The following is a 21763-nucleotide window of genomic DNA, read 5'->3' on the forward strand; positions in this document are numbered from 1 at the left end:
CATTATTTAAGTTTTTTTTTTCCTTTTTGAAATGAGAAAAAAAATGATTTCTCAAAAGACTACTATGAAAGACTGCTGCTGCTGCTGCTGCTGCTACTGCTCCTGTCCCTTCAGTCATGTCTGACTCTATGCAACCCCATAGACAGCAGCCCACCAGGCTCCCCCGTCCCTGGGATTCTCCAGGCAATGGAGTGGGTTGCCATTTCCTTCTCCAATGCATGAAAGTGAAAAGTGAAAGTGAAGTCGCTCAGTTGTGTCCAACTCTTCGTGACCCCGTGGACTGCAGCCTACCAGGCTCCTCCATCCATGGGATTTTCCAGGCAAGAGTACTGGAGTGGGGTGCCATTGCCTTCTCCAACTTGAAAGACTAGAGGATTTCAATTTTCCTCTGTCCATTTTTTAATGAGGCAACTATTTTGGGCATGTCTGCTAGCTAACACTACACTTTAGGTATAATTTATATTACAAAGAATTATTCCAAACCACATATCCAATTACTCTACTCCCTTTAGCATAAAATTTTTATCTCATTACTTCAAATGTATACATGTCACAACCTTCTCTCAACCTGGATTATTAATAGTTACATGAGTCTCTGTTTCTTATAATCAAATAGGCTGAACTAAATCAATGTTAGTTTAACTGCAGTCTAATTACTGAGGAATTGTATGTTTCTTCCCTTAATTATAGAATATTTTTAAGATAGGTATCACTTTTATTTAGCCTTATTTATTAATGCATTCATTTATGTAAGAGGACTTTAGAGATAGATATTTGGCTTGTTTCCAGTAGACCTTTAATGGATAAATGAGTTAACAAATGCAAGAATGAATGAAAGAAAAACCAGTGTGGAGTCAGGAGGTCCCACCTCTGACTCGACTGCATGACCCTGGATGCTCTGGCTTCAACTTCTTCATCTATAAAATATTGCTATAACTAAATTCTAGGAACCTCATAATATTTTGAAAGGATACATTGAAATAATGCTTTTAAGAGTACTTTGCAAACTTAAAGGGACAGTTCTACCATTGTAATGTATCATTACTTTTCTTGTTAACACGTATATATTACCTGAATCAACATGCTTTTTCCTTCAGTCGCAGAGCCTTGCAGTTCAATGTTTTCAGGAGCTGGACTTCCGCCTGTAAGGAGGAAACACACCAAACATTGTGGGGCGAGGAGGATTACCAGGAAAAGAGGAAGAAATAGTGAGGGCGGCAATGTGGGCAGACACCTAAGGGGAAAGGGTTTAATATGTGTTCCCAAAGAAGCTAGCCATGTAACATTTCTTAAACGAATATTTGTATAAATCATTATCAAGTACATTACAGTACAAATAAATACAAGGAAATTACAAAAAGGAATGGCATAAATTAAAAGTGCGAATACAAATACTTCTGCCATACAAATACTCGTATGGCCTTCAAATAATAGGGTTTTTAAACTATTTTTTAAGGCTGATGCTCTTTTTTAATCAAACACATTACTAGTGTAATTACAGAAACAGAATGAAAGAAGGATGAACAATTACTTAGTTGTTGTTGCTCAGTCACTAAATCCTGCCCACTAGTTCGCTACTCCATGGCTTGTAGCCTGCCGGTCTGCTGGGGTGGGTTGCCATGTCCTTCTCCAGGGGATCTTCCTGATCCAGGGACTGAACCTGCATCTCCTGCACTACTAGGCAGATTCTTTACCACTGAGCCAGCTAAGCTGGCTCTTCCCTTACCAGGGTAGCTAGCTTTTTTTTAATAGCTTGACAAACATGTTTTAAAAAATTATATATGCAGGCCTGATAACAAAGTATGATATCCTTCCAAAAACACAGGATCTTTCTAAGTAAAATGTCATCAAACTAAGAAAAAGAGATGCACTTTTTATTTATGCCATTCCTTTTTATAATTTCCCTGTATTTATTTGTACTGTAATGTACTTGATAATGATTTTCATCTTCACATGACCCATTGTCCTGAATTTAGTTCAGTCCAGACACAAAGGTCAGCAACAATAGTAAGATTTTGTTTCTTTCTTTTCAAGAAAACAGAATAACTAAAGGATGTACTCAATTTTTAAAATTTATATGGAAATAAGAACAAAATGGTAACCACTATCTTCAAAGACATAAAAATCTTCCCTATGGAAATTTTATATTTAAAAAAATTTTAAGACTGATAGTAGATTGATATGGTCCATAAATCAAAAGTATAAGATGTTTTTCAGTGAAAATTTTCTCTCACATCATGCCCACCAGAAAGCCAGTTTCCTGACTCATAGACAATGTTACTAATTTCTGTCTAGCTTTGTAGAGATATTTTATATATGTATTATATGTACAAAAACTTTTTTCTATTTTTTTCACAAATATTTACATACAATACATAGTGCTTTGCACTCTAGCTCTTTTCCCTAAGAAACCATAGTTCTTTGATATTCTTCCAAGAAAAAAGTTCCCTTGTGTATATGTCTTACAAATATATATTAGTATTCCATTACTTGGACATGCCAAAATATGTTAGTCTTCTACTGATAGTTAACTTGTTTCCATTATTTGTTATCACAAACAATGCTGGAGTAAATAAACTTCCATATATGTCATATAGTATGTGTGTACTTAGGTCTACAGGATAAATTCCCATAAACCAATTATTTTAGCATGGGATACATACATTTATGACCAACCTAGACAGCATATCAAAAAGCAGAGACATTACTTTGCCAACAAAGGTCCATCCAGTCAAAGCTATGGTTTTTTCAGTAGTCATGTATGGATGAGAGTTAGACTATAAAGAAAGCTGAGTGCCAAAGAATTGATGCTTTTGAACTGTGGTATTGGAGAAGACTCTTGAGAGTCCCTTGGACAGCAAGGAGATCAACCAGTCCATCCTAAAGGAAATCAGTCCTGAATATTCATTGGAAGGGCTGATGCTGAAGCTGAAACTCCAATACTTTGGCCACCTGATGCAAAGAGCTGACTCATTTGAAAAGACCCTGATGCTGGGAAAGACTGAAGGCAGGAGGAGAAGGGGGTGACAGAGGATGAGATGGTTGGATGGCATCACCAACTCAATGGATATGAGTTTGAGTAAACTCTGGGAGTTGGCAATGGACAGGGAGGCCTGGCGTGCTGCAGTATATGGGGTTGTAAAGAGTGACTGAACTGAACTGACATACATTTAAATTTTGGGTAGATATTGGCAAATTCCTCTCCATAGTAATCATAATAATTTACATTCCTTGCAGCAATGGATGAGAATTCTTTTTCTTCCAACAATCTTACCAGAAGTGTGCAAACAAACTGTTCTGTCTTTGTCTACGTGATAGATAAAAAATGGTATCCTGGTGTAGTTTTAAAATTTTTCTTATTTGGTGTGAGATAGAATGTAAACATATTCTTCAGTTAAATGAAGGAATGGATTCCATTTCTACAGTTTTACAGCTCCTTTAACTTAGCACCTATATCTCAAATTTAATTGCCAATTTAACTTTCAATGAATTTTCCTTAATTGACACTTTAGGTAGAAATGGGAGCCTACATTTCCCAAGAGTATCCACTGTAGTGATGCCTAACAGGGAATGGTTGAGAATAACCACTTTATTTTTGGACTCAAATGGCAGAAAAGGAGGATCTAATGCATTGTCTAGTTAATTTCTGCCTCCTGAGTGGACCACCACTAATTGGTCCATCCTTTTTTCTTTTAATATACAGTTTTTATTTTATTAAAAAAAATTTTTTGACCATGCTACATAGCACGCAGGATCTGAATTCCCCCACCAGGGAATGAACCATGGCCCCTGTAGTGTAAGCACGGAGTCTTAATCACTGGACCACCAGAAAAGTCCTGGTCCATCCTTTTAACCTAGTAAATTCTAATGAGGATTCTGAGAATTTCCTAAGTAAGTGATTTCACAACTGCATCACAGCTGAGACTCAGGTGTGGCCAATAAATTTTGGCCATAAGGAGATATTTAAATCCCATTAAAATACACGGTAAGTTTTATTCTAAATATAGAGTTGGAAAAAGGTTGGTCACATTGTCATATATGAAGGCCATGGTCATCTGTTAGAGTTCTTTGCTTCAGACTATGTCTTCAAAATTCTTTTATAAGACAATATTACTCAGCCACTCATGATAGTTACTCCACTAGCTTCCAGGTTCATTTCATGTTTTAGAATGGAAACTATGCTTGAACCCTTCAACAGCTTACCTGGGATCTTTGTCACAGTAGAAGCTGATCTTTTATCTTCCTCTTTCTCACAGAGTGGTTTACAGTCAGGGTCACCAGAAGCCATATGCAAAATTTCTGATCCAGAATCTATCAACAGGAAGAAACCAACAGCATGAATACTATGCAAAAGATTATTTGCTTATGTCCTTTTCACTTGTATATACCTCAGGAGATCACAAGATATCCAAGCTTATGGTTATAATATCAACATTCTAATTTTTTAAAGGAAGTTTTAAATAATATACCATTTATTGAAATAGAGTACAGCTTTCTGCATATGGGAACTTTAGTAGAATATCCTTGAGTTTTTTTTCTGTTTCCTCATAGTTAATTTATTTTTCCCCCAAACTTTAAACTTTTCATTTTGTGTTGGGGTATAGCCGATTAACCATGTTGTGATAGTTTCAGGTGAACAGCAAAGGAACTCAGCCATACATATACAGGTATCCATTCTCCCCAAAACCTCGCTCCCATCCAGGCTGGCACAAAACATTGAGCAGAGTTCCATGCACTGTCCAGTAGGTTCTTGTTCATTATCCATTTTCGATATAACAGACTAACAGTCTTATTTTTATATCTTTTCTAATCTACTTACCACTTGAAGTTACAGTACTCTCTGTGGATGAAGTGTGACCAGGAGAGGGTAGGGTGGAATATTCCCTGTCAAAAGAGTAGAAGCAGTATTTTTGGAGTGTTGGGTCCAAAGAATTCTCTTAGAAATTATGGAATATGCATCCAAATTCACACACAGAAACAAACAGGCAAACCTGGGTTGGGCCTGGCTCTCAGAACATAAGGATTCAACACCATTCTCCTTAAGGGAAAAAAAAAAGAGAGAGAGAGAAGTTTAACAATTTGACATTTTCCATTCCAGAGAGGTTGTGTTAAGCAAATATTTTCATACAGTTTTAAATGAACCCATATTTGCTTTGCTCTTTTGGAGAGGATATGGGAATGTGATGCTATAGGGCAGATGGATATACATACTTACTCAAAGCTGTACTTTCAAAAAAAAAGTCCAATTTTAACTATACTTGCAAGTCCAATATTGAAAGAAAATATAAAATCTTGGGCAAAATAAATTCTAATCTTAAAGGGCAGACAGAGTTTCTATCATGAACTTAAATTTTCTTTAAACAGAACTAGGTGGGCATTCTAGGTGGGCATGAAACAACATTTCTATTTATGGAACTATTACTCCACCTAAAACTTTTGACCTGTTGATTTAAAAATGGTTCTCAATTTTCTAGCTAGATCCATAACACATTTAAAGTTCATCCAAGTCTCACAGTTCTGAGGGATTATATCTACATCAGCTCTTCTTACTTGGGGCTCAAAAAGAGCTTTAACACAATTGTGGTCCCCCCACCCCCCAAAAAAAAGTTGTGGTCCCAGTCTGCCAGGGCAAGTATTTGAAAGCCTCATTTGAGCTTTGTAATCCCCATCAAGTTCCTAGTTTGGAGGGAACTTTAGGAGATTAGGTTTACTCATTCTCTTTCAAAAAATAAAGAAAGCAGTGGGAATATAAATTCACTTTTTGCTGTTGTTATTTAGTCGCTAAGTCATGTCCAACTCTTTGCAACCCCATGGACTGTATCCTGCCAGGCTCCTCTGTCCTTGGGATTTCCCAGACAAGAATACTGGAGTGGGTAACCATTTCCTTCTCCAGGGGATGTTCCCAACCCAGGGATCAAGCCCATATGTTCTGCTTGGCAGGCAGATGCTTTACCACTGAGCTACCTGGGAAGCCCTAGATTCACTTATTCTCTTTCAAAAAATACAGTGGGAACACGGGTTCCTCTTTAATAAAAAGTTTTACTAATAAATATATTTTTTTATTATTTATTTAGAAAAACAAATAAGAATTTAATAAGTTAAAACTGAAATCACTTGGACATATCCAAAATCTGCACAGACAATGCAAAAATAAAGATATTTAAATTTTCATAATCAAACATAGAACTTCTCATTAGGTGTCACAACATACAATAGGTTTCAATAGAGGGCTGCTGTATATCATATACCATATTGAGAATCTATCCAAGAAAAGATTGACTCCACAGAAAGGTAAAGGTTTAGCAAGAGTTTGCTGAATATATAGTTATCCAAAAAAAATACAATAAACAATAGCTTACATCTGTACAGCACACTACAATTTATTAAGCCCTTTTATATACTGTCTCATTTAATTCACTCCACAACCTTATGCAATAGATTTTAATGAGATTAAAAAAAAAAGATTTACTTATTTCAGGTGAGGAAAGCAAAGCCAATGAATAAAGTAATTTCCCAGGAACATTCAGAATGGTAGTGCCAGCCTCTAAACTGTCTGAACAATCAGACTAAATATAGTGTCCTCTTCACTGTAAACAGAACTGTCTCTGAAACACCCTAAGGCTATTGGAGAGGCAAAGACTTTCCGTTGATTGTCTTTGACTGATAAATGATTTGAATATAAACTTTCAAAATGTTCACCTCAAATGTTAAGAAAACTCCACAATCAAATCTGCAAAGCAAGATTTTACACCTAACCCCCTCACACTGGGAAAGACTGAAGGCAGGGGGAGAAGGGGGTGACAGAGGATGAGATGGTTGAATCAAATCACTGACTCAACGGACATGAGTTTTGGCAAATTCTGGGAGATAGTGAAGGACAGGGAAGCCTGGCGTGCTGCAGTCCATGGGGTCACAAAGAGTGGGACACAACTTAGTGACTGAACAATAATAACAACAACTTGTATATGTAAATGTTAGGCAATCTTCTCTTTTATTTCATTTTGTCCCTGCTTTAAACATCTTTGCATCAGACTTTATGTGACTGAAGTCCCTTGTGGCACCAGTTTAATTCAATAACTTTCAACAAAGGCCTAGTTTGTGCCAGAAACAGCCTTTCGTTGTTTCTGGCACAAAACTGAAAGCCTGAAAGAGACCAGAAACACAGTCCTTGTCCCAGAGGAACTCATAGGCCAGTCAAAAAGACAAATATGCAGAACAAATACTTCATAAATTATAAACAGCATTGCACAGAGGAAAGCATGCACAGAACAGAGTAGGAAAATATGTGCATTAAATTTTGAAGAGAAATTGTACCTTATATACCACTGGTAGTTAAATGATATTGGCTCTGTCCTTGAGATATTTAAATATATTGTACTAGTAATTATTATATGCTTATTTAACTATCTACCAACACATATGTAAGAAAATGAAGCTGTAAAATAGGAAAAATTTAAACATTCTTCAGTTTCATTAAGTATCCTCCATAAAAATCAATGAGCATTGAGTCCTTAATAATAATAATAATAAAAATCAGGCCCATTTAACACTTCATAACATAGAAATCTATTATTATATGTGACCTGAAATAGCACTTATTACTGTGTTATAAATAACAATAATATATGCCATAATTATACTGCACTAACTAAAAACCTAAGTTTGTCAGGAAAAATTCCTTTTTATACCAATCAGGCATGAAACTTTATATTTGAAGTTAAGAGGTGTGAAAGCGAATGTAGCTATTTTCTATTGAATTAAACTGATTTCCAATATTAAAGGAAAGAGAAAACATTATTTCTATAAATTGTTTTCCTAAAAATTCTAATTATTTAAAATCAAAATAATAAGTACAGCAAAAATACATTATGTTAAAATGAGTCTCATCTGTCATAATGCTCTGTGTAAAGCCCTTCTTTTATCCTAATTTTTATGTGAAACTGGTAAACATAAAATATTTATTGATTAAGTAAGTAACAATTCTGTGATTTTGGATAAACATTATGTATTTAGTAGCCATATATTACTACATTGTTCTGTTGCAAAGATATTGGATATTACTAGATATTAGTCCCAATTCATGAATCATTATAAATCTCACTGATCAAAAAAAAAATCTAATACACAACATACCTCAATCCTAGATTTTCATATATTCAGCTAACATTTTTTTCCTCCTTAGAAGAAGAGCCAAACCAAAGAAGATTTTTATTTTTCCAAATTTAGAGTTATAGTTAATGAAAGTTGGAGATATAGCCCCTCAGGGTGTGTGTGTGTGTGAAACGGGGGGTGAAAAATAACTCAGCAAACACTTTCTACAATTATGCTCTTTTCTCCCAGTTTCAAAAGGTGCCCCTATTCAAACCAGTTTCCTGAGCCCACAGGAGAACCTAACACACACAACAACTGCAGGATCTAGACAGATTATAAAAAAAGATAATTTACTGGATATATCTTAAAACCAAGGAAAATCGAGAAACTGACTACGTGCAAGAAAGAGAAAGCTCAGAAGAGAGAGACTTACTTACAGCACAAGATTGGCTCACATCAATGAGTCTAACACATGCTGACAGCCTAGAGCAGGAAGCATGTTCTTCCTGTTCAAGCCATTCAAATAGGAACCTGCATAACATTTACATGAAAATCTGTGGTGCAGCTCATTTGCTTTTGACAGTAAAAGTCTAATGTCGGGTAAGGGTGGGGTAGCCAACGTACTTACGGAACAAAGCGAGATATTCTCCCACAGACTGGGTCAGCAAATGCAAGACACATACACACACATTCCCCCTCTCACTTCAGCTTTCTCACATACATACAGCAGCATTAATATTCAGTCAGAAAGTATGAAGAAATAGCTTCTAAGATATTGAAAGTGAAGTGAAAGTGTTAGTTGCTCAATCGTGTCCAACTCTTTGCCACCCCATGGACTGTAGCCCACCAGGCTCCTCTGCCCATGGAATTCTCCAGGCAAGAATACTGGAGAGGCTAGCCATTCCCTTCTCCAGGGATCTTCCCAACCCACGGATCAATCTCCAGTCTCCTTCATTGCAGGCAGGTTCTTTACCATCTGAGCCACCAGGGAAGCACTATCAGTATCAGTAAGGGCAATTACTAGGCCTACATAATCTTCCAGGGTTACTCTTTTAGATGAAATGCTATTTTACCCATAGATTTTTATGATCAAAATCCCTTCCGCTAAGAAACATTTGTGTTACCAGTGTAACTTTTACTTTGAGATCCATTTTAGACAATTGACACTACTCAAGTAAAGTAATATGATTTTGTGAGGAAAAAAAAACTGAACAAAAGGAGTCTATATAGACTTATTTCATTCTAACTTAAAAAAAAAAGCCCTTGACTTGGAGTCAAAGTTTCAATCTTCTAGAAAGAAAAGAATGTAAAACTGAACATCAAAAGATTATAACTGCTGTAACCTGCTGCTGCTGCTGCTGCTAAGTCGCTTCAGTCGTGTCTGTCTCGGTGCAACCCCATAGACGGCAGCCCACCAGGCTCCACCGTCCCTGGGATTCTCCAGGCAAGAACCCTGGAGTGGGCTGCCATTTCCTTCTCCAATGCATGAAAGTGAAAAGTGAAAGTGAAGTTGCTCGGTCTTGTCCAGCTCTTAGCGACCCCATGGACTGCAGCCCACCAGGCTCCTCCGTCCATGGGATCTTCCAGGCAAGAGTACTGGAGTGCGTTGCCATTGCCTTCTGCTGTAACCTAAATAAAACTAAATTTCTTCACAAGCTTTTTTTTTTTTTTCCAGTTTCTAACTAAAAGGACACCACACCTTCAGACCTACAGGACACACCCACCACTTCGAGGTTCATTTGTAATATAGTTATCAGCCAACTTTTACATGTTCCAATTTTGCAACTGGCAATTTATTTATTCTCCAAGGTTATTAAAGCTGCACCCACACACAGCTTGAGAGAACAGGACAGACAATGGCCAGAAAATCTGAGATATTTTTAAATGGATTCTGTACTTTGCCTCATAAATCACCCTTTTCTAGTGACAGTACATCTGAGGCAAAAACATGTAATTACATGAAGGAGATCTCAAAGGGATAGCAAAACACTTAATATTTACTGTATACTTTTTTTTACCAGTCAAATGGCAAACAAAAATTCATCTTCATTTCCTTTAACCTATATCCTCTGAGCTTCATGCTATTGATAATCCTGATTTTGGGTGACAGTTACAGTTGCTATTTCCCGAGTGTTTACTATGAACCAGGTACTTTAATATGTTATAAAGAGTCTTGTTGAGATAAAATCTAAGACTCAGGTAGGTAGAGGGGAGAATCAGTTTCATTTCATGGTGCTAAGTCTCTGCAGTCATGTCTGACTCTTTGAGACCCTATGGACTGTAGCCCACCAGGCTCCTCTGTCCATGGGATTCTCCAGGCAAGAATACTGGAGTGAGTTGCCATGGCTCCTCCAGGGGATCTTCCCAACCCAGGGGTCAAACCCTCATCTCTTACATCTCCTGCACTGATGGACTGGTTTTTTACCACTTGCACCACCCGGGAAGCTCCCCCCATATTTTTCTGGTTATACTACACGGCATGCAGGATTTTACTTTCCTGACCAGGGATTGAACCTGCAACCCACTGAAGCAGTAAGGTGGAGTCTTAACCACTGGACCACCAGGGATGTCCCAGGATTTTCATGAACATCTTAATTCTTGGAGGGTTGGGGGACACACACAGGTACCTAATTATGAATGCAGTTTTGCAAAGGCCCAGAAATCCTTTGGTTGCTATTCAGACTCAGTGGTGGGAGGAGTGAATAAGGAAAGAAAGATAGATTATAAGGAGAGACAACTTAGGCCTGAGAGAAATAGGAATTGCCAGGAGTGAGGAAGAATGGAGAAAGTTGGACTAAATAAACTGCTAGGTCTAGCTGTGGGAGAGAGCAGCAAGCATCAGCTCAGTGGGAGACTATACTGTTCTGCAGCACTGCTGCATTATCCATTTGTCTTGAAAAGCAAAGGATAATTTCAATGACTAAGTCACAAGCAGTCCACCCGACACTACAGTAGGATCCTTAAAGTGCTGGAACAAGAAGGAAGAGACTTCTGCCCACTGACCAGGGTGAGGAGATTACCAGAAGTCCAGACACAGTGTTCTGAGGAGGTCAGCAGGGGAGCAGGCAGGGCCTGTGGCCAATGGGGACAGCAAACAGAAAGGACCGCAGGGATGGGAGTGGTGAAACCATCTGCCTTCTCCAACAATCTCTCAGGAGGTGAAGTCCCTTTCCCTGGGACCCACTGGTCGGTGAGGTCAGAAGGACATTGGGGTATACTGGTAGGCATCAGTATGAAACGGTTAGTTGCTCAGTCGTGTACGACTCTTTGGGACCCCTTGGACTGTAGCCCACCAGGCTCATCAGTCCATGGAGTTCTCCAGGTAATAATACTGGAGTGAGTTGTCATTTCCTTCTCCAGGAGATCTTCCTGAACCAGGGATCAAATCAGGGTCTCTTGTATTGCAGGCAGATTCTTTACCATTTGAGCCACCAGGGAAGCCCAGGCATCAACATAGGTTCTTGGAAAAACAAATGTTCTTTTGTTTCATGTTGACCTCATGAAACAAAGAGAGCTTCCTCTTCATCAGCAAGTGACGAGACAGAGCACTGAGATTTGTCTTTTCTCTAAATATGAACAGTTTGTTTCTCTAAACAAACCTGGTTTGTTTCCATGGACTGGTTAGACCAGAACTTAACAGTTGCAGATATATATAGGTATGTGTATATACATAATATATGTATATGTATGTGCAGATATATATATGTGTGTGTGTATGCGTAATATATGTATGTGTATGTATTTGAATTCTCAGAAGAACTCTGCAAACTAATATCTCTGTTTCACAAGGGACGCAAGCAAACTGAAAGAGGTTGAGCCATTTGTCCAAGGTCACACAGATAATAAGTAACAGAGCCAGTTTAAAACCACACCTGCTTAATTCCAAAGCCTAGGCTATGTGGCTTAGAGAAGGCAATGGCAACCCACTCCAGTACTCTTGCCTGGAAAATCCCATGGGTGGAGGAGCCTGGTGGGCTGCAGTCCATGGGGTCTCGAAGAGTTGGACACGACTGAGCGACTCACTTTCACTTTTCACTTTCATCACTGGAGAAGGAAATGGCAACCCACTCCAGTGTTCTTGCCTGGAGAATCCCAGGGACGGGGGAGCCTGGTGGGCTGCCGTCTATGGGGTTGCATAGAGTCGGATACGACTGAAGTGACTTAGCAGCAGCAGCAGCAGCAGCATGCTATGTGGCTAAAAATTCTAAGTCACTATTGGGGAATATTTCAAATAAATACAAAAGTAGACAGGATAGAACAGGCACCCTTGTGTACCTATTTTGCAGATTCAACAATTATCAACCTGTTTCATTAACACTGTCACCCACTAAAACTACCCTGGCACTGTAAAACTACCCAGGTACTGTAAAAATTTCTCTCAGAAATATTTCAGTCTGAGCCTCTAAAAGACAAGGACTGGAAATAATTTCTTTTTGTTCTCTCTTTAAAATATTCCAAATAAGTAGATTTCACTGAGTCAGTAAAATAGTTCTGTTCTTCCCAAGAATGCCCCAAATTGGACCCCACATTATTTTACTGAGATGTTCTTTTTGAGATGTTAATCTTGCTAGAGTCCTCTGCTCACCCCGAAATTCTCCAGTGAATACTGATGCTCATTCTTATCTCATGCTGTGCTTTCTGCAAAAGAGGCTAGAATATAGCTATCTCTATGAATACAGGAGAGGAATAAAAAATAGTTCTCACGAACACCAGTCAGAAAGCAATAGGGCAAGACTGTCCGTTGAACAAGTTCACTGGGTGCTCACTCTCAATGTTTTAAATAGACCCTATAGGGGATACAAAAATGAAGAAGTAAGCAGGCATTCACCAAATATTAATAGGATAGCTACCATATACCAAATCTATTCAGGATGCTAGGTGGACATTGGTTAATGGCCAAAGGCATTCTATACCAAGCTAATAACCTGATATGGGAAAACACATAAGAAAACAAAGAACTACAATGTAACCAAAAATATAGACAAGAGGTACACAGTTACTGGGGTCTAAAAGAAAAGGGTAAACTTATTTTTTCCCAAGTGGGATAGTTGAGAAATGAAGAAACTGAGGTCTGAATGACAAGACTTTTCCACAATTGCAGAGAGGGAGAACCAGGGTAAACCCTCATCTCTCAACTTCTAATTCATACTGATTTCGATCTCAAGGAGGACTAAAGAGGTCTTCCTTGGGCAGTCCAGTGCAGGGTGTTGGAAAGTTAAGATCCCACATGCCTCAGGACCAAACAGACAAACAAAAAAATAAACCAAAACACAAAACAGAAGCAATACTATGACAAAATAACAAAATTCAATAAAGACTAAAAATTTTCCACATTAAAAAAATCTTTAAAAAAAAGAAGAAGATAAAGGACTAGAGATGCTTGACTGCAAATATTTCTATCACAAGAAAAGTCTTTGGGATGCGCCTTGACAGTCACATGGAATTTGATAAACGGAGGATTGTTAAGTGTTTGGGGCAGAGAAAACAGCATCAACAACTTGGTGTGATATATTCCGACAATGCAGACCACATGGCTCGGCTGACATTTAGGGACAACTATAAGGCAGGGATGAGGAAAGGGTGAAGATGAAGACTGCAGTCAGATTAGAGAAAAGCTTGAATACCAGGCTAAGTTGCTTGCTGTGAAGGTCCTCAAGAGTGATGAAATTCTCAAAAGTTTGAAGCCGAAGAGTTAAGGAAACATGATTTATGGGTCACTGGGATAAACATGGATTATATGCTTTGTAATTTTAATCTCATATTTAATTTTAATTCCTATTTATGAGAATGCTTTGACAAGCACTGTCTAAGGAGAGCATTGTATTTGTTCCAAAGATGGGTGTGGGAGGGCATGACAGGGTAGCGGGTAGGGATTTGCTCAGGGGACAGGCATGAGGGAGTGAACAGGCTGCAAGGATTCTTCAGTGAAGCAGAGGGAAAGGGAAATGGTGGAAATAGTTGAGAACAGCCGCAGGGTGCACCTGACAGGCTAGTTCCTGGGGCCCATGGAAGACATGGCTTAGAGGCAGCAGAAAAACCCTCAGGGAATCTCTATTTTTCCCTAGGAGCATTTGACCTATGTTCTCTGTTAGCTCCTATTTCTTCATGGGTGTCAAGACAAAATAACTGGGACTTCCCTGCTAGTCCTGTGGTTAAGAATCTGCTTCCTAATGCAGGGGCCTCAGGTTCTATCCCTGGTCAGGGAACTAAGATCCCATATGCCATGGGGCAACTAAGCCCACCTACCACAATTACTGAGCCCACATGCCACAATCAGAGAGACGCCCACTTGCCACAGTGAAGATCCCACATAACACAACTAACACCTGATGGAGAATAAATAATAAAAAGACAAGATAACTCGGTCACATATTCTAATAAGGATGGATTAGGAGCTCCTTTTTGATACAGAAGGAAGCACATTTGTTTCTCAGCCAAAAAACTACTTTCAAGGTAACTATGAGTAATTATGATTGAAATGTCTAAATTCAATGTTGTATAAGAGGAGTTGTAAGAAGCAGTTAATCTCTGAAGCTTGACAAACCTGAATTTGCAGCCCAGGTTTCCTACTTACTAGTTGAGTGATCCTGGTTAAGTTATTTAACCTCTCTGAATTTCAGTTGCCTTGATGGCAGAAGCAGAGAATACCATTCAAAGTTGTAGACAAAATTAGTATATAGAAATGCTTTCCTACAGTTGTGTACCTGGTAGACAACTAATGTTGGTTCCTTCCACCTTCTTGGTGAAATCAATACCAGATAAAAGGGAAATTACTAATAACCAGACACCCTGTAAGCTTCCAAGTTCAACCTCCTTTATTAAAACTTTACAAGAACTGCTAAGTAATAGCAAAACAGATTCATTTCCTTTTTCTTTCCTTCTCTTAACTACTCAATAGGATGGGGTACTAAGGGACAGGAAAATGTCAGATACACACACTTAAACGGAAGAATAAGGACAACTCGTATAACCCAACTAAAAAACAAACTCATTTTTTTTCCAGTGGGCAAAAAAAGACCTGTTGACATATCTCTAAAGAAGATATACATATGGCCAATGAGTACATGAGAAGATGTTCAACATCATTTGTCATTAAGGAGATGCATATGAAAACCACAATCAGATACAACTTTGCATCCACTGATACCTATAATTAAAAAGACCAAAAAAAAAAATAGATACATGTATATGTACAACTGAATCACTTTGCTGTACACCTGAAACTAACATGTTTTAAATCAACTATGTTCTAGTATAAGAGAAAAACATTTTCTAAGTAAACTAAGAAAAAAGGATAGACAGGGGTTGATAAGAATATAGAGAAATTGAAATCTTCATACACTATTGGTGAGAATGTAAAATGGTATAGCTGCTTTGGAAATCTGCTTTGCAGATTTTAACTCCTCAAAGTGTTAAACATAGAGTGACCCTGTGCTGTGCTTAGTCGCTCAGTCGTGTCCGACTCTGTGATTCCAGGGACTGTAGCCCGCCAGGCTCCTCTGTCCATGGGAATTCTCCAGGCAAGAATATTGGAGTGTGTTGCCATGCTCTCCTCCAGGGGATCTTCCCAACCCAGGGATTGAAGCCAGGTCTCCCACGTTGCAGGCAGATTCTTCACCGTCTGAGCCACCAGGGAAGCCTCTATGGTGCAATAATTCCACTTGTAGATATGTGGGGTACCCCAGGTGGCACAGTGGTAAAGAATCTGCCTGTCAGTGCGGGAGATGCAGGAAACACAGGCTGAATCCCTGGGTCGGGAAGATCCCCTGGAGTAGGAATGGCAACTCACTCCAGTATTCTTGCCTGGAAAATTTCACGGACAGAGGAGCCTGGTGGACTACAGTCCATGGGGTCGCAAAGAGTCGGAAATCACTGAGCACACACGCCACAGCAGATGTATACTCAGAAGAACTGAAAACATATTTACACAAAATGTTTTACATCAGCGTTCATAGTGATGTTGTTCATGATAAAAAGTAGAAATAACTCAAGCTCTTATCAATGGTGAATGCATAAACAACACATAGCATATTCATACAGTGAAATATGTGGTCATAAAAAGGAAGTGTTGATGACATGCTACAAACATGGATGAGCCTTAAAAACATTATACTAAATGAAAGAAGCTAGTCACAAGAAGTCACAGTACAAGAAGTATTGTATTATTCCGTTCACATGAGATAGCCAGAACAGGCAAATCTATAGAGGCAGAAAGTAGTAGCTGCCAAGAGTGGGGCAGAGTGGGAGTCGGGGTAGGGGTCAGAGATAGGAATAGACTCCTAATAGTCATGCTTCTAGGAGCATCAAAATGTTCAAAAGTTGATTGTGGTGACGGTTACACAACTCTGAATATTTTTAAGAACATTTAATTGAACAATTTTAATTGATGAACTGTTTGATATGAGAAATATATCACAATAAATCTTTAAAAAAAAGAGTAATGGATTTTCAGATTCTGAAACAGAACAGTCTGTTCCATTTGGTTGAGAAGATCATGTTCCCTCAGGCTCAACCTGCTGCCGGAGAAAGGTACTTCAGACACATCTCCATGACCTGGGGTATTTACCTGAGCCCTCAGTGACTTGGGGGTTCCCTGGTGACAGATGGTAAAGAATCTGCCTACAAATGCAGGAGACCCAGGTTCGAGGCTGGGAAAATCCCCTGGAGAAGGAAATGGCTACCCACTCCAGTATTCTTGCCTGGAAAATCCCAGGGACAGAGAAACCTGGCAGGCTACAGTCCATGGAGTCACAGAGAATTGGACATCACTGAGTTACCATCACGTTCACTTTTTTACTTCACCAGCTACTTAGTATTCTCTTCTTGGATACAGAAGAAGTACTATGAACCCCTAACTGAGGCAGTGATTGCTCCTTGGGCATTGCCTTACTTTGTACAGCAAAGTACAACACCTCAAAGATTATCTAGCCTTGACCTCAATTCTCAGAGAGTCAATGAGACCTGAGACTTCTTGCAGTTAATGGAGAATTTAAGTCCCGAACTCCACCTCTCAAACAAAAAGTTCATCACACTTCATGAAAATATCCTTTTGTTTATATTTTCTTGAGTTTATATTATAAAAGAGGGTAGAAAGCTCCCTATATGGTATCAAAGGCAGACAGACATTTCTCATGCATCTGAATTTTGTGATATAAGACTTGTACTTGAAAAAGTCTATAATACTTATAAGAGTCTATAATATTAAAAAAAAAAAAAGAATACCAATGGAAGAGGATCAGGATATGGGAGAGCTAAAAAATGAAGCTGAAATATAGTCCAGTACTCACTTCCATACTTAGGTCATTATTCATCCTGATGCAACCTGAAAGATCTGTTCCTGGGTGGGGACCAGCTGAACGGCCAGGGCACCTAACAACACAAAGTAAAGTTCCTTACTACAAGTGGAAAACTTGCAAATTTTAGCAGATACTAATCTATCATATCATTTTCCTTCCCCACCCCAATTTTACCAAATATCTAATTAAGTTCATGCCTTCAGTGAGACATGATGAAAGAGAGCTCCAAGTTCCATCAGAGAGAGGTTATAACCATAGAGAATCCAGCCCCAAATGAAAATGAAGTATTTGCAATTCAAAGTCTCGCTTCCTGACCCCTTGGTACAGACAGGAAATTTCAGTGGAGTGGACAGCGCTCACAAATGCCACTGCCTTTTCTGAACTTTTCCTAAGGAAGATCAATTTGTGTACTTATAAAGCTGAGTAAACTCAGAGGAGCTTTGGGTGCAGGAAGAGGGGCACAGGGATAGAGTCTCAAAGACTTATTCACCTGGAGTGTGAAGGAACAGAATTAGGATCAAAACCTAGCAGAATAAGTTAAATTAGTAGTACAGAATATATTCCTAAAAACTGGGAAACATTTTAAATAGCTTATCTTTTACACTTTTAGGATGGATATTATGAAATTCAAAAGAGCTATGGAGCAAACTATAGAGGTATCTTTGTTTTAAATTATTGATTTTCAGAAAGTTAGGCAAGTTACACAATAAAAATTCCACAATAAAGGTGTTACAATCTGAGGATATGAAAATCTAACTGATTAAAAAGGTAGGCAACGGAAAGAGGCCACCCCCCCACCCTGAAAAGCAGAATAAGTACAGTCTGCCCTTTTAGCTTACCTGTCTCTTTCAGTCACAGCCAAAGCACAATCCTCTATTTCTTCATATCTGGGCCTTTCATGTGAAGCATGGATTAGGTTGGCCACACATGAGAAAGGTGTCAGTTCTAGTCTTGGAACTGCTGTAAAACTATCCAGATGCAAGGCATCTGCATTAGAAGAGAAAAAAAATAAAAATAGAAATTAATGGTTCAAATGCAGATGCCACAAAATTCAAAATCTTTGGAGGGACTCTCCAAAAATTTCTTATTTGGAGATGAGACCATTTCTGAGACAGCAAAAATCAATTCAGTTTTATTAATATTTTAACATAATTCCCCACCCCCTAAATTTTCATGCCTTTCTTTTTTTCAAGGAGGAGTGTGGATGGAGGAGGGGAAAGAGAAATCCTTGCCTAGTAAGCAACAAGAGGTTTCAACAACAACTTGCTGTTACAAGCAAAATCCAGCCAGCCACCTGTTTTTGTAAATAAAGTTTTATTGGGACATAGCCACACCCATTCATCCAGCATCATCCAAGGTTGGTTGCTTGTGTGCTACAACAGCAAAGCTGAGTAGTTGTTACAGAAACCATATAGCCTGCAAAACTTCAAATATTTACCATCTGGCTCTTTACAGAAACAGTTTACCAACTGCTGAAGAGAAAATAGTTCGACATTGTCTTTGTTTTGTTGTTCAGCTCTAAGTCGTGTCCAACTCTTATGGACAAGACCGTATGGACTGCAGCACAGCAGATTTCCCTGTCCATTAGAGAGTGCAGGAAATAGGATGACAATTTTTTCTGGGTGTGGAAACTGTCTTGTTATGTTTTTCTGAGTACAAGAAGCAGCAGAATTTAATAGAAAAAACATAGACTTTGGAATCAATCACAATGCTCTATTCAAAGCCTGACTCTGCCATGTACAGTTTTGCGAAAGTGAAGTTGCTCAGTCATGTCCGACTCTTTGTGACCCCATGGACTGTAGCCTATCAGGCTCCTCCATCCATAGGATTTTCCAGGCAAGAGTGCTGGAGTGGATTTCCATTTCCTTCTCCAGGGGATCTTCCTGACCCAGGAATCGAACCCAGGTCTCCCCCATTGCAGGCAGACGCTTTACCGGTAGTCTGAGCCACCAGGGAAGATCTCAGATAAATAACTAACCCACTCTGAGCCCCAGTTTACTTACACATGAAGTGCCACGTGACCTGAGGCAAGTTCCTAACTCAGTGTTCCTGTTACCTTATTTCTAAAATGGCAATTACAGTAGCATCTACCTCACAGGGATATAGTGAGGATTAAAGGAATTAAGAGGTATGGTCAGAGCAGAGACCTGTGCCTGGCACAGAGGGGGCTCTCCTTCAGTGCCCTTGTTATGATCACTGAGTTCCTGTGGGTAACATCATCCCTAGAGAGCAAGTGCTCATCTATTGTCCTACATGAACTGGTCACTTGTTAGCTGTGGTGGCAGTTTTCCCTTTTCTAGTTGAAATGATCCACCTATCACTCTACTTACTTTTTATTTCTTCTTAAAGTTATTTTATCATCCATTTCTTTTATCCTTTCTGAACCAACAGTTAACTTTTACTTTCAAAGCACATCTATGTTGTGATGAGAGATGCCCCAGTTTTGAGCATCTCCTAAGATAAGGTTCATTCTCCTTAGCCTGGCATTGACGTGAACCTGCTCCAAACTTACATTCTACTGTACCCTGACCCAAGTCCTCTTATTTCCAAAGTGACTTGTCCAGCTTGAACTCTTCTCTTACAGCTTTGCATTCTTCTTTTCCCCCAACTCTGTTATTTTCTCGATTGGAATACTTTTTCCCATGCTTTTTGCTCTTCTAAATGCAACTTGTCTCTTGGTGCCCAGTTGAACACTCATTTCTTCTGCAGAGCCTTCTCTGACCCCAAGTCTTACTTCCCTTCATAGTCTGTGAGCCATTTTAGGGATTACTCTTTATTATATCAATATATAATACAGTACCTTACACAGAGTAGGTGCTCAAATATAAGTTGGCTGACTGAATTCAGGGATAAACATATAAGCTTTCAACAATCTTTGCTATATATTGCTGTTTAGTCACTAAGCCATGTCCAACTCTCTGAGACCCCATGGACTGTAGCCCACCAGGCTCCTCTGTCCATGAGCTTTCCCAGGCAAGAATACTGGAGTGGGTTGCCATTCCCTCTTGCAGCCAATCTTCCCGATAACTGATTATTTTCCCTTTCAAAAAAACCCCCACCTCCACTGGCGTCTAACAGGGTATAGGAAAGGGGCCATCCACGCTTACCTAGCAGAGGTGTGTACCAGCATGTGTGTTTGAAGGCCAAGGGTAGCTGATGTATTCTTGCTTCTGGACCACTATATCTTTTATGGCAATGCTGCTTCTGAACAGAAAATCAAGTACTGTTAGCTTTCCAAAGGGCTGTAACATATTTCATAATCTACTCTTTTCATCTCCAGAATCAGAAAGAATATTATTGTCCTCCCACAAGAGAGATCAAGAAGAAAATAAATGACATCAAAGTAACAAAGCTTTCATGCTCTGAATTGAGATGTATACCTTCTGAGTAAGATGTAATACTTATTAAAAATTACTCTTCAATAATTTAATAGAATGGTAACACCAATTCCCAATAATAAAAGCTTTCATATAAACAAAAGTTTGGGGGAAAGAAATATGAGGGGCAAGTGTGGTTATATAATTCTTCTTTATGATACTATAATCAAAAAGTTTTAAATAGTACCATTTCTTAGGGCCTATCAGAATTGTGTGTGTGCACATAATAAAGAGAAAAATAATAATAGGGCTTCCCCGGTGGTCTAGTGGTTAAGACTCCAACTGCTAAAGCAGGAGAGACAGGTTCGATTCCTGATCTGGGAAGGTCCCACGTGCAACAGAGCAACTCAGCCCATGCACAACTACTGAGTCAGCACTCCAGCTTTGGAGCCATGCTACTGAGGACCTCGCACCTAGAGGCTGAAGGGAGCCACAGGGGCAGCCACCCCAGTGAGAAGCCCGTACACCTCAGGGAAGAGCAGCACCTGCTCCCTGCTCGCCACAACCAGAGAAAGCCTACACACAGCAATGAAGACCCAGCACAGCCAAAAATAAATAACAAATGAATCTTAAATAAAAAGTAAAATCAGGCATGCAAGCCTTAATAAAGAAAAGAACACAGGTATCTTGCTTCATCTGATAATCTCTCAAGCAAATTAGCATAGAGGTCTAACTTACAAATACATGCACAGTAGGTTCACAACTGGTACTAACATAGTTTCAAAACGCTGAAACTTACCAGCTGTTCCTGGAGAAATTGATGAATTCTTTCTGTGCAGGACAAGGGATCACAGTGAGGAAATTCCTCATCTAAACAGTTCTGTCATGAGAAAATGGTAGAGTATATTCAAAAACAGGATGATGGAAGAGTCACAGATACAGAGCACATTAAAGATGTGATGTTAACTGAGGGGGAGAAAATAGACTAGTCATTTATCTTATATTTTACATTAAGGGAACAAGTTTATAATAGTAAGCTTCTCATTGCATTTTCCCCAT

At 39.0% G+C, this 21763-nt stretch overlaps 1 protein-coding gene across 2 annotated transcripts in view; it reads right to left on the reverse strand.

Annotated features, from left to right (window-relative positions):
• LRMP (lymphoid restricted membrane protein) overlaps positions 1-21763 on the reverse strand; it is a 54853-nt gene that overhangs the window by 24156 nt on the left and 8934 nt on the right. Inside the window, exons 2-9 of one of the 2 annotated variants that reach the window (XM_018048386.1) lie at positions 21504-21584; positions 20495-20591; positions 18227-18374; positions 17379-17460; positions 4992-5038; positions 4820-4884; positions 4204-4311; positions 1072-1142 (exon numbers count right to left, since the gene is read on the reverse strand). In XM_018048386.1, coding sequence (XP_017903875.1) covers positions 1072-1142; positions 4204-4311; positions 4820-4884; positions 4992-5038; positions 17379-17402 — 315 coding nt within the window. In that variant the 5' untranslated portion in view covers positions 17403-17460; positions 18227-18374; positions 20495-20591; positions 21504-21584. Of the gene's footprint in view, positions 1-1071; positions 1143-4203; positions 4312-4819; positions 4885-4991; positions 5039-8524; positions 8544-17378; positions 17461-18226; positions 18375-20494; positions 20592-21503; positions 21585-21763 lie in introns of those variants that run through there. The other variant, XM_018048387.1, reaches the window with a different exon arrangement.

This window comes from Capra hircus, chromosome 5 (assembly GCF_001704415.2).
Source record: "Capra hircus breed San Clemente chromosome 5, ASM170441v1, whole genome shotgun sequence".
Taxonomy (NCBI): Eukaryota; Metazoa; Chordata; class Mammalia; order Artiodactyla; family Bovidae; genus Capra; species Capra hircus.